The sequence below is a fragment of the Hypanus sabinus genome, chromosome 15 (assembly GCF_030144855.1).
Source record: "Hypanus sabinus isolate sHypSab1 chromosome 15, sHypSab1.hap1, whole genome shotgun sequence".
NCBI lineage: Eukaryota > Metazoa > Chordata > Chondrichthyes > Myliobatiformes > Dasyatidae > Hypanus > Hypanus sabinus.
Genome location: NC_082720.1, coordinates 19,744,055 through 19,757,649, shown reverse-complemented (window position 1 = coordinate 19,757,649; position 13,595 = coordinate 19,744,055). Strand labels below are relative to the sequence as shown.

At 41.7% G+C, this 13,595-nt stretch overlaps 1 protein-coding gene across 2 annotated transcripts in view; it reads left to right on the top strand.

Moving 5' to 3' along the window:
• Positions 1-10,688, top strand: part of rmnd5b (required for meiotic nuclear division 5 homolog B) — a 44,995-nt gene extending 34,307 nt beyond the window's left edge. The window contains exons 7-10 of one of the 2 annotated variants that reach the window (XR_009515826.1): positions 4,216-4,318; positions 5,829-5,983; positions 7,754-7,876; positions 10,520-10,688. Coding sequence is in view for 1 of the 2 variants with exons in the window: in XM_059990083.1 (XP_059846066.1) it covers positions 4,216-4,318; positions 5,829-5,983; positions 7,754-7,817 (322 nt within the window). In the remaining variant the exon portion in view is untranslated. Of the gene's footprint in view, positions 1-4,215; positions 4,319-5,828; positions 5,984-7,753 lie in introns of both variants that reach the window. The other variant, XM_059990083.1, reaches the window with a different exon arrangement.
• Positions 10,689-13,595: the final 2,907 nt, after the last annotated feature.

The window sequence follows — 13,595 nt, the reverse complement described above, 5'->3', positions numbered from 1 at the left end:
CTCCAAGGTGCTGATAGTTTCATACAGTTCCTTGAGAGCCAGGTCAGTATCAGCCTGCGGTAGAATATACACAGCTGTGATAATAACAGCCATGAACTCTCTAGGCAGCCACAAAGGTTTACACAGCAGCTCAAGGTACTCCAGATCCGGGGAACAATAGGATTTGAGAGCATGCACATTCCAGGGGTTGCACCAAACATTATTGACCATGAAGCATACCCCTCCTCCTTTATTCTTCCCAGAGAGGTTTTTTGACCTGTCAGCCCAGAACAGGGAGAACCCAGAGTGCTCGATGGCACGATCCGGTATCTCCACCATCAGCCAGGTCTCCACAAAGCACAAACCATTGCATTCCTTTGTTTCCTGCTGGTAAGAGGTTTTGGCTCTCAGTTTGCACAGCTTGTTGTCCAAGGACTGAACATTAGCCAGGAGTATGCCTGGGAGTGACGGCTGATTAGCACGCTGTCTCTTTTACCTCGCCTCTGATGCTGCATCTGAGGTAGCAGTGGTGTAATAAATGAGCCTCCCATGGATCATGCCAGCAGGGGTTCCAGTGCAGAAAAGGCGGCAGGTAGTGGATAAATGCCATCTTCCCAATGTTTAGAAGAGTCAGTCGATCATATCTGATGTGACTATCAGCTTCTTGATCAAGAAATGCCAAGGAAACTGCAGAAATTAGCAGTACACTGTAAAATTGAAATGGAACCCACAAAATGGCTGTCTTGTGAAGTAGGGAGTCTGTAAAAGGACTTGGACAGGTTAGGAGAGCGAGCAAAGTGGCAGATAGAATACAGTAGAGATGTGTACGGTCATGTATTTTGGTAGATAGAATAAAGACATAGACTATTTTCTGAACAGGGATCAGTTTCAGAAATCAGAGATGCAAAGGGACTTGGTGTCCTTATGCAAGATTCCCTAAAAGTTAACTTGCAGGTTGAGACAGTGGTAAGCAAGGCAAATGCAATGTTAGCGTAGATGAAAGCAAGGATGTAATACTGAGGCTTTATAAGACACTGGGGGGGCCTCGTTTGGAGTATTGTGAGTAGTTTTGGGCCCCTTATCTAAGAAAGGATGTGCTGACATTGGAGAGGGTCCAGAGGGAAGTTCAGGAGAATTATTCCTGTAATGAAAGGGTTATCATGCAAGTTTGATGATTCTGGGCCTGTACTTGCTGGAGTTTAGAAGAGTGAGGGGGTATATCATTGAAACCTATCAAATATTGGAAGGCCTAGATAGAGTAGATGCAGAGAGGATGCTCCCTATAGTGGGGGAAGTTAGGACTAGAGGGCACAGCCTCGGAATACAAGAGCATCCTTTTAGAACAGAGGAGGAATTTCTTTAGCTGGAGGGTGGTGAATCTGTGGAATTCTTTGCAATAGTCAGGTGTGGAGGCCAAGTCATTGGATATATTTAAAGCAGAGGTTGGTAGGCTCTTAAATATTAAGGGTGTAAATAGTTATCAAGAGAATGGGGTTGAGAGGGATAATAAATTGACTGTGATGAAATGGCGTAATTGCTCCGAGGAATTCTGCTCTCATGTCTTATGTTCGTGAGATTTTATGCGAGAAATATACAAGCAGTTAGAGGGATTGTGTAGGTGTAAATGTGCTTTCACAAGGCTCGATTGAAGGTTAGCTGAGTGAGGGGCTGGAACAATTTGTTCCAGAAAGAGTCAGAAATCTTTATGATGGTGGCATAAGGAGTAGAGTCTGGGGTAGAAATTGGTTTGAACTGGCTTTTGAGTTTGTAGGGAAAACCAGTGATTGAACCATGGGCAATTTGGAAGCTCTGAAACCTCCTGATCCAGAGAAGCTGGGGGGTTTCAATTGGATTTAGCAGGTGGTAAAACAAAAATCAAAATTTTGTTGAAGCAATGCAAAAGTAGCCAGCAAAAAGAACAATGGAGGAAACAAGACAAAATGTCTTCATGCCAGGTGCTATTAAGGTCTAGATTTACCTGGGTATTGGTACAAAATTCAGCAGTAAACTTTTATAGGGGAATTAGAGGTGGAATTGGTCGGAAAGTACTTACAGAGGCTTCCATAAAGAGCCTCGAAAGTGAGACAGATATACATTTGAGTTTGACTAAACATCGAATATTATCTTTTGCTTCTCTCCTGGCTAGACGTCTAATTCTTCTTAGATAGAGAGATGTTTCCCCACCCATGCACGCTCAATGGCTTAACGATATTATGTCCTGCTTAGACCTTGAAAAAATTCATTACTCAAATCTTAATTCAGACATAAAGTTTCATAAGGTCTGGGGACCTTTTCTTGAATATTTTCATAACTTTCCTTTTGATTAAGTTTCTTTTTCAGTCCCTTACTTTCAGCTTTCTTTTTGGTAGTAGGCATCATTATCTTCTGTTTTTAATTGTATTTACAGATTTAGGGGTTTGAATGTTCTGATTTATATTTCCCACATTTTGCTGTGGTTGGTCTGGAGGTTTTTTTTGGGGGGGGGGATGGGGGTGGACACTAACTTTACACGACTTTAATTTGGGTGCTTTTTCAATGATTATATTCCGTATTATATTACCATTGTATGTTTATCTTGCACTGTATTAATTTCCTATTTCGTTCTTGGGGTTTTTTTTTGTAGTGTTGTAGAAAATGCATTAAAAAATCAATAAAAAGAAATAAAGAGCCTCGAATTTGAGGTTAATTGAATAGCTCTTAAAAAGTTGGGATAGACCCATGCCTTTTGTGATACAAGATTCCAGTTGCCTGTGTTTCTGAAAATTGTTCAGTTTAGATCAGTCTTTCTCAATCTTTTTGCCCTGCAAAAACCCTTGAAATAATTTTCAGGTGTCAGGGAAGCCCTGCATAAAAATTATTATATCTACAGCTAACGATAAGTTGTAGATATAATAATCCAAAAATAATTATCAATGCTCTTTTGAGTAGAGAATGAATTTTTCGTCAACCTTTCTTGGAAAAAAAAGTCAAGCTTAGATTTCCTTTCTTGAAATTAAACTTTCCCTTTCATAAATTTTAAAACTCATAAGGAAAGCATAATAAATTTCTGTTAAATAACTGGCTTGAACCAAAAAGGGATTTAATTTTTCTAAAGATGGGCTCAGTAGGTTTAATTTAAATAAAGGTTTTAAATTGATTTTAATTAATGCTATTTACAACATGAAAATTTATTGACATTGTTGAATAGTAAAGTTACTAAAACCATAAGCCAAAGCAATATGAATAAAAATCTAGCCTAAGACACAATTTTATACAAGACTTTGAAAGAACATTTTCTTACTAAGTGACATGATCAGGCTCAAATACAGGCCTAGCATGTGAAACCTGTGCTTGTTTTTTTTTGCGCACAAATACTCATTTCTGGGTCGAACTTGGGATAAGCACACACAGATTTCACCTTCAACTGAATTGAGCATATTTCTATCCTTGCTTTTGATGCTTGTTAACTAAGAGAAAGCTGGCTCACACATGTAAGAAGTTGAAAACTGCAGCAAAATATTCCTTGCTTTCCCATAAATGGCAGGATGCTCTAATTTCACAGAAATCCAGTACTTGTCCAGAGGCAGGTCACTAAATCTCATCTTAAATGCACGATCAGACTGCAGTTCACACAGTTCTTCCTCTTCTCTCGAGGTCGGGTTCTCGGGCTGAGCAGTAGATTCAGAGAAAGAGTCCCTCACCCAGTCATTCACGTGTTGAAAGGGATAAGAAATACTGTTCAATTTTGGTCTACAGTTCTTCCAGGTGGTTTTCAATAAGACTCAAGACTTTCTAATATCCCTCCTCACTCTCAAGCCCAGGTCGCACTGCGTTTAAAAAAAAATAATAATAAAAAATTCCTCCTTTAGAATGAAAATTTCCCTCCAATTTTCTACTACACTGGTAGAGTTTGTTTGCTCCCATAAGTCAGTCAGCAGCGCGCAAGGAGAAGTTGAGGAGGATAAGGCTGATGTGACAGCCCAGGATAGGCGAGTCCATTCAGTGCTTGGAAAACAAAGTAAAGATGCATTCCTCCTATTCCATTTTTCCTGGTAAGATTGTCAATTAATGGGGGGGGAGTTATTGAGAAGTGGGGAAGATGGTAACCTTTTGGCAACTCTGCTATCTTGAAGTGGGCATGCAAAGGAATGACGGCTTCAATCACTGTGTTAAACAAGAGGACATTTCCAGTCCACAGCTGGTCATACTCCTTGTCCAGACACACTCCTGTTGACGATATTCTCCATACTTTCACAGCTTTTCTGCTGGATGTCTCGCATTGCCGGTTCTGCTGAATATTAAGGCAGTAATTGAACAGCGACAGTGCACGGGGATATGGAGCCAAAAGGACGAGCTTCCAGTGAGTATTGCCTACTGATGTCACATTAGCAGATTCTAAACAACATTCTGTTTTAGCAGTACAGTCGGCCCTCCTTATCCCCGGGGAATTGGTTCTGGGACCACCCCCCCCCCCCCAGCAGATAACAAAAAAAGCGGATGCTCAAGTCCCTTATTCAACCTGTCTCAATACGGTGGACTTTAGGAGCCAGTGGAATCCCAGACCTTATTCAACCTGTCTCAATGCGGTGGACTTTAGGAGCCAGTGGAATCCCAGACCTTATTCAACCTGTCTCAATGCGGTGGACTTTAGGACCCAGTGGAACCCCAGACCTTATTCAACCTGTCTCAATGCGGTGGACTTTAGGACCCAGTGGAACCCCAGACCTTATTCAACCTGTCTCAATGCGGTGGACTTTAGGACCCAGTGGAACCCCAGACCTTATTCAACCTGTCTCAATGCGGTGGACTTTAGGACCCAGTGGAACCCCAGACCTTATTCAACCTGTCTCAATGCGGTGGACTTTAGGACCCAGTGGAACCCCAGACATTATTCAACCTGTCTCAATGCGGTGGACTTTAGGACCCAGTGGAACCCCAGACCTTATTCAACCTGTCTCAATGCGGTGGACTTTAGGACCCAGTGGAACCCCAGACCTTATTCAACCTGTCTCAATGCGGTGGACTTTAGGACCCAGTGGAACCCCAGACATTATTCAACCTGTCTCAATGCGGTGGACTTTAGGACCCAGTGGAACCCCAGACCTTATTCAACCTGTCTCAATGCGGTGGTCTTTAGGACCCAGTGCAGCTATGAATCTGCAGTGTTTCTGTTCACTAAAATAATCATGGTCATGATTGAAAATAAAGTGGAAGTAATAAAGTGATGGGAAAGAGGTGAAATACCATGGGTCATTAGAAAAGTGTTAGGCTACAGTCGGTCAATGATCGGAACAATTTTAATGGATAATGTGAAAGGCCCTGCCCTGATGAAAGCTACAATTTTTACTAAGCAACGCAGTGGTTTGATTATTGAAATACATACGTTTCTTAAGTGTTTTATATGCATAGAAAGGTAAAATATATTACTATATACTAAGACAAACGTTTGACTAACCAACGCTAAATAATACCGGATGTACCTGTTCAGACTTCAAATCTGTTTAAAGGAGGGACTCAGGAACGGAACTCCTTCATAACCCGGGGACTGCCTGTACTTTTAAATCATCTCTAGATTACTTATAATATCTAATACTATGTTAATAGTTGGTATACTGTATTGTTTAGGGAATAATTACAAGAAAATTAGTCTGTACATGCTCAAACAACGAGTGCTGGAGAGAGAACTTCCGGGTTTTCCTGATCCGTGGGTTTAGAATCCGCGCTTGTGGAACCCGCGGATAAGGAGGGCCGCCTGTATGTCCGCTGACTTGCCGTACACCTTGGAACGAAGCAAATTCCTGCGGAACTAATGTTACCCTTCACCCAGCAAGAGAAGCAAAGATGTTGTACTGTCCTTTTCTTTCTTTCAGATTGAGATTGAGCTGGGGAAGAAGTGCTGGTACCACTCTGTGTTTGCCTGCCCCATCCTCCGACAGCAGGCTACTGAATCCAACCCTCCGATGAAGCTGATCTGTGGCCACGTGATCTCCAGAGATGCGTTGAACAAACTGATAAACGGCGGGAAGTAAGTACTCCAGATGCAGTGACTGATACGCCTGTTGCATGTGTGGGTGGAAATGTGCTTTTCTGAAAGTGGCTGCTGGCTTGGGGATGGGAAGTTAATAGTTTATTTTGTTAGGCGTAAAGAAGTGCAGCCTCTAACTTGTATAGTGTTGTCCTCCATATTTTCTGTTTTACTCATTCCCACTGCCTCCCTAGTACATAACTGGCTGGATTTGTTGGTTTCACTCCCTCAAGAGTTGGTGTGCATTGGACTGACTTCAGTATCAATCATGAACACTGTGGCTCTTTATTCAAAGATTCAAAGTACATTTATTATCAAAGTATGTATGCAGTATTCAACCCTGAAACGGCCGTGAAATAAAGAAAATACTGGAACCTGTTCAAAGGAGTGTGCACGCGCACACTATACACGTACGCTGTAGAAAAGGGGGAAGAATGAACAAAAAACACAGAATATTAAACAAAAGTTCAGTTCAATCTAGACTGCCCCAACCAAGATAGCAACGCGAAAAGGAGCAGCCAGAAACACATCATAACTCGGAGTGAACGACAGAGTCCAATCCACAAACAGCATTGATTAAACCTTTCCCAAGACCAGGACTCCAGCACAATCCTCCGGCAGCATTGAGAGGGAGAGAGACCATCACACGCAGGCACCTTCCTCCGGCGGCAGTGAGCGAGGGGCTGGTGGACGGTGCTGAGTACCCCTTGCTTCCACTCTCACCTCGATTATTGCGATCTTCCTTGACACTTTAATCGGCGACAAATGGAGCCAGTCATTGGCCCGTGTGCAGTCTGCAGGCTCCTTGGCCTCGAGGTCAAATGCTTTGCTTGAAGCTTCACCCGAATGCCCTGGGAGACAGCAAAGTGCCAGCTTGCTCAATCGGCCCAAAAATCCACCATTAAAATGTAGATTACAGGCTGCAACTGTAGCAGATCCACATTTGAAAGGAAAAGAGACAAAAGAAGTGACAGAAGTAGTTTCATGAACCGTCTGAAGGATGTCGCCTTTTGTCATGTTCAATGCTGCCATCATCTTCCTTGTGATGTAGGTTTACACTACAGTGTTTAAGAAGGCACAGTCTTTGCTTTGGTACTAATCTCAACTAACTAATTTCAACCAACATGTAGCAAATATGACCCTCCAATGCTTTATGGAATTTCAAACAACACACACACAGAGTGCTGGTGTAATACAGCAGGCCAGGCAGCATCTGTAGGGAGAAGCACTGTCGACGTTTCGGGCCGAGACCCTTCATGTGTAGGCATCACTGGCAGAGGCTTCGCAGTAGTGAATTTAAAGAGCAAACACAAGGAAATCTGCAGATGCTGGAATTTCAAACAACACACACAAAATGCTGGTGGAACACAGCAGGCCAGGCAGCATCTATAGGGAGAAGCACTGTCGACGTTTCGGGCCGAGACCCTTCATGTGTAGGCATCACTGGCAGAGGCTTCGCAGTAGTGAATTTAAAGAGCAAACACAAGGAAATCTGCAGATGCTGGAATTTCAAACAACACACACAAAATGCTGGTGGAACACAGCAGGCCAGGCAGCATCTATAGGGAGAAGCACTGTCGACGTTTTGGGCCGAGACCCTTCGTCAGGGTCTTGTGTTTGCTCTTTATGGAAATTCATTCATTATAGCTTGCAAAGGTGTTGGTGTATGATGTTTGCCTGAAAGCACATTTAACATAGATTTAATGACTCTTTGTTTTGAGCAATGAGATCTGTTCCTGTATCAATTCTTTTGTCTTTCTTTTTGTGCAGATTAAAGTGCCCCTATTGTCCAATGGAACAAGCTCCCTCTGATGCTAAACAGATCTATTTCTGAAGGCCGTATTTGAGATCAGTGGACATTGTGCTTCCTGGTGGAGACGAGCTGTTACTAGGGTGTGTCTGTGTAACTGTGACCAGCCTAGCCTGCTTGATGGTGTGAATGTGATTTGCCCTGGATGGAGCTAAAGGGGATTATAGCAGACGTGTTTTGATGGTTCCCTGCTCACCCAGCCGCTGTGGGATCTGTACTTCATTTGCACTAGCCTAGAACCTGGATTAGCCATTAAATCCCGCCTAATTTTTCTTTTGTCCTACTTGCAAGTGCTTAGCAAATATCGTGTAGTTTAAGTACCATTAACGAGTACTTAAGTACAACTAATCTGTTGCCATCGAATATTAGCAGCACCCACCATAAGCATTTTGCTGTGGAGTCGTCTTTGCCAGTGGAGGTCAAGTGGATTAATTAAAAGCTGTACATTGACACTTCTCACTATTATAAGGTTGAATGGTATATACATGTTTTCAGTTCACCTTGTTCAGTTTGGGTATGTCAATCACAGAACGCTTTATCCTCCATTCCCTTCTTCTCTCCCCGACCAGCATCACTAACCCCACTTTCAGGAGATCTCCATTACAGTACTATCCAAAGCTAGTGAGCACTATTTTTAGGCTATTGTAACTCAGTGAAGCTCTTTTGATATTTCTGAGTGCTTTGGAGAAAGTGGCTTGGTATTGGAACTGCAGCTATGGATCACATCTGATATTCCCTGAAATCAGTCACCAAGTGGAAGCAGAGAGTAAAAGGATGTCCACAAATGTAATTCCTACTCTTTACAAATATACCTATGACTTGTTTAATAACGACTCCCTTCCCACCCCCCCCCCCCACGTTATTTTTTTAAGGACTGTGTTGATGACATTTGGCAATAACTTACAGCGGATTTTGAATCCTAAGCCATGGAAAAAGTGACGTATCTCACTATTCCTGTTACTTTCATCAACAGCAGTTTCACATGAATGCAATTCAGAATATTTTGTTCTGATACTTGCTGCATCTCACTTGAATGTATTGGAGAAGCTATGCAAAAAAAAATCCCAAGTTTGTTGTGTTTCCAGTTATAATCAGGGCAAAAGTAGGGAAACAGTTGCATTCCTGAGCTGAACTGGGGGACCGAGGGAAGCTACATTATAATCTCACTCTTCATCCAATTTAAGATGTTAGTCAAGTTGAACTGATGAGGGTGCCTGTAACAACTGCCCTAGTTGCTGACTTTGCCTGTAGGGTTGACTGGGGTCTCATTTGCAGGCTAACAGTTTATGCATGGGTGAGAGGTCTGTCAGTGCCCCTTGTAACCATCCCCCAGCTACAATCACAGCCTCAGCGGAGAGATTGTGTCAAATTGTATTGTTTCCTTGACAACAGGTGAGAATACCCCTGGGAAGAGACTAGGGTTGAGGTATGGTGATGGCTATTCAGTGTTTTTCAGAAATCAGCTTTTAAATTTAATGTTTTATTTATTAGTCTATCTTTTTTTATATAACTATTCATGATTTAGTGTATCTATGGCCCTATTAACTGTCCCATTGCAGAGTTTCCCACAATGCATCATCATAACTTTCTCTTGCATTGCTTTTGAATGAGTGATACTGGCAAGTCATTCCTGACTTACAATACATTGATTGTAACTATGGGTGTGGCAAGGGCAGGAGACAAGAAAATGCTTGATTGTTTATGATTTCTTTCAGAAATTCCAATGACCTGTTAATTATAAACCTACCTCCGAAAAGCAAATTGGTCTTTGTGAAGTATACATAAAATCCCAAATGATTGGTCACCATGCAATAGTTTGATTCGTAGACTGGGAGTGAAGAGAATCAGTTAGATTGAGGATTTAAATAAATAACAAGGCTCTAGTGCTTAAGTAAATGTCACAAACTGGGTCAAACAAATGGCATTGAGCAGAGTCTGCAGTAGATGGAAACTTCTACCACTCTACCAGTCTGCTAAGAAGCTGAGGGAACCTCTTACACTTTTATTTGTCTTCTGAATACTTTTTTAATAGGTATTTACTTTGATCTCGTCCTTTTGATTTATCCTTCCCACTGTGTCGTGCAACTGCCAAAGACACTTACTGGTTAAAAATGTTCTGCAAAGGAGGCTTCCTTCATTGTAACGTCCATCCCTGTGGATGCACGAATTAGGTTCTGCTCACACCCCTTTACTAGCAGTGCTGAGAAGATGGGAAATGGGTAGAAATCAATGACTTGACTGGGATAAATGGCATAAGGTGGGAGGTTTCAGCACGATGGGGTTTCCCTAGGTTATGAATGTAAAATACTCAACATCACTGTCAACAATAATTAATCCTTCAAAGGTATTAAGATATTATAATCGCAGGTGTCAAAATCAATTGTGATAGACGATGTAAAAGCCTAGACATGGCTGCAATAGGTTCAGTAGCAATTCCTAACATACACGCACAGTTTGTAAAGAGATGAGTTTAATAATGGATAGCATGGTTGCTAAGCAAACAGGGAACATAGTTCTTAAACTATGCTCAGAATTTTTATTTGGCAGGGGAGTAAATTTTCCTATTGCGTTTGTAAAACATCACAATCACTAGGGTGGCAAATAACTGTCCCTCACCACATTCTCACCTTATTCTTGTTTGGATGGTGTGTACATATTTTAAAAAAATGGGGAGATTGCACCATTTAACCAACTGTAATTATAATCCCTCATTTACCTGTCACCAGATCTCCCACAAAACCAGAAGAATGCAAAGGAAAGGTCATGGAATATCCTGCAATCACCAGTTCCGGGAGTTTGATAATTTTAGACTGTTACGTGACTTTTAATTTTGTTACCCATAATATAATTTATGTTCTATAACAAATGTTTAATAAATATGTTGAAGTGCTTGAATGATTGAAATTGCTTTTCTGTTTTTTGCGATTGTTATGCCGTGGATAAAAATGTTTGATTAGTTTTTGACATGTGGCCGGGGTTGGTGGGCAGGAGTATTGGTTTCCTCACTATGTACTCGGGCATTGCGGTTTGGTCTGATCTCTTCACGGGGAAAGAAATGCCATCCTGCAAGATGTAAGCGAGTTATAGGACCTGGGTACTTTCAGCACTTGCTCTACTGGACAGTTGTGTGATTTTCTTAGTTGTCATTCTGTTGGTGATATTTATTCATGATCAATATAAAGGCTGGGGCAAAATTAAATCTGAGACTCCAGCTGTGTGCCAAAGAGGAATTGCTCAGAGCAACTGAACTGCTGCCACACTCTGTATACCTTTGAACTGGGTATCCTATAAAACAAAATGAATTACAACAGGGAGTGACAGGTCTTTAAACCTTTGGCTTGGCTGTCAGTCAGAGCAATCCTCAGGATAGTTACTGCCTGTTCTAGCAGGAAGTCCCTTCACTCAGTTTGAACTTTGGGCATCTTGCTGCATCTGAATGGCAGAAGGAGAACAGAGTATGGACAGCTCACTCACTGCTCGCTGACAGATCAGACTGACACACTGGATGTTGCCCTTGTAAGACCATAAGAGATGAGAGCAGAACTGGTCGTTTGGCCCATTGAGCCTGCTCTGCCATTTCATCATGGCAGATTCATTTCCCTCACAGCCCCAATCTCCTGTCTTCTCCCCTATCTAAGCAAGAATCTATCAAACCCTGCCTTAAATGTACATAAAGACTTGGTCTCCACACTGCCTGTGTATTTGTCCTCACAAGTATTCTCAGTATGTCTGTACTGCACTCTCTGTGATTATAATTGCCTGACACTGTATTCCATCTGCCACTTCTTTGCCCATTTGCTGACTTTGGCCTATTTTATCATGTGCCTCCAAATACCCTGAAACTACATCCTTAACAATAGACTCCAACATCTTCCCAACCACTGAGTTCAGGCTAACTGGCCTATAGTTTCCTTCAGCCTCTCTTGAAGAGCAGAGTGATATTTGCAATGTTTCCAGTCCTCTGAAACAATGCCAGAATTCATTGATTTTTGAAAGATCATTACTAATGCCTCCACAATGTCTTCAGCCACCTTTTTCAGAACCCTGAGATGTACACCATCTGGTCCAGGTGATTTATCTATCTTAGGGTCTTTCAGTTTCTCAAGCACCTTCTCCCTTGTATGGCAACTTCACTCATTTCTGCCCCCGAAACTCTTGAACTTCTGGCATGCTACTAGTGTGTTCCACAGTGAAGACTGATGCAAAATTCTTATTCAGTTCATCTGCCATTTCCTTGTCCCTGATTACTACCTCTCCAGCATCATTTTCCAGCAGACTCTCTCCTTTCTTTTACTCTTTATATATCTGAAGAAACTTTTTGCATCCTCTTTAATATTATTGACTTGCTTACCCTTGTATTCCATCTTTCCCTCCTTTAGGACTTTTTTTTAGTTGCCTTCTGTTGGTTTATTAAAAGCTTTCCAAACCTTGAATTTCTCACTAATTTTTTCTCTATTATATGCCCTCTCCAGCTTTTCTGTTGGCATTGACTTCTCTTACAGCCACAGTTGCATCATTCTACCTTTAGAATACTACTTCTTTGGAATGTACTTATCCTGCACCTCCCAGATCCTCCAGCCATTATCCCTGCTAGTGTTCCCTTCCAATCAATTTTGGCCAGCACCTCACACATCTCTATAATTCCATTGTCTCCACTGTAATACTGGTATATCTGACTTTAGCTTCTCAAATTTCAGGGTGAATTCTATATTATGATCTCTGCCTCCTAAGCTTTAAGCTCTCTAATCAATTCCAGTTCATTGCGCAACACCCAATCAAGAATAGCTGATCCCCTAGTCGGCTCTACCACAAGCTACTCCAAAAGGCTCCCTGGTAGGCATTCTACAAACTCCCCCTCTTGGGATCCAGCACCAACCTGATTTTGGCAATCTACCTGCATACAGAAATCCTCTCCATAAAGGAGTCTTCACACAGTAGAGATGCATTACAGTACCAAGCCCCTCTGGCCCAATGACTCCATGCTGCCCAGTCACACACATGTGACCCATTAACCTACTAACCTGCATTGTCTTTGGCATGTAGGAGGAAACCCCCACAGCCATGGAGAGCATGTAGGCACTCCTTGTGGACATTGGTTTACTCTATCTCGGGTTGCTGGCTCTGTAATGGTGTTATGCTAACCACTACAATACTGTGCTGCCCTCTGATCTTACAATCAAGCCTCATATCCACTCTTTCATCCAATCCCAAACTGATGGAGTATCCAGAGCACAGAGCTTTGAATGCCTTGCCTTGCAAGGTGGTCATGCCATCTGAACTACCCCATGGTTGCCCAGGACCTTGGTGCATTCGCTGGTTTTTATCAATTTTTTAAATTGAGTTTCAAACAGATAAACATAACAATGGTAATGATACGAAGAGATGGAGATTACATTAATAACGGTTAACGGATACAGAAACAGACTCCGAGTAACGTGTAATCTAATCCTCCCAATCTCTTAGTAACTAAACATGAGAAAGATTCAAAGAAAAAAGATTTTTACAAGAGAAAAAAAATCCCCTTAAACTAACAAAAAAAAAACCAAAATAAAAACAAAACAAAAGCTTGGCTGCCTTGTTTCATCAGTTAAAATCGTTGTTTGTCATTAACTCCGCTCCTCTATACACAAACAAAAAGTTATTGAGAAGAATTTGGAAAAAGGTCAGCTTACATCATATGAAAATGTTGAATAAGTGGTCTCCAAGTTCCTTCAAATTTAATCGAAGGGTCGATAGTGCCACTCCTAATTTTTTCCAAATTTAAATATGTTATAGTTTGGGGAAAGCATTGAAATGTAGTAG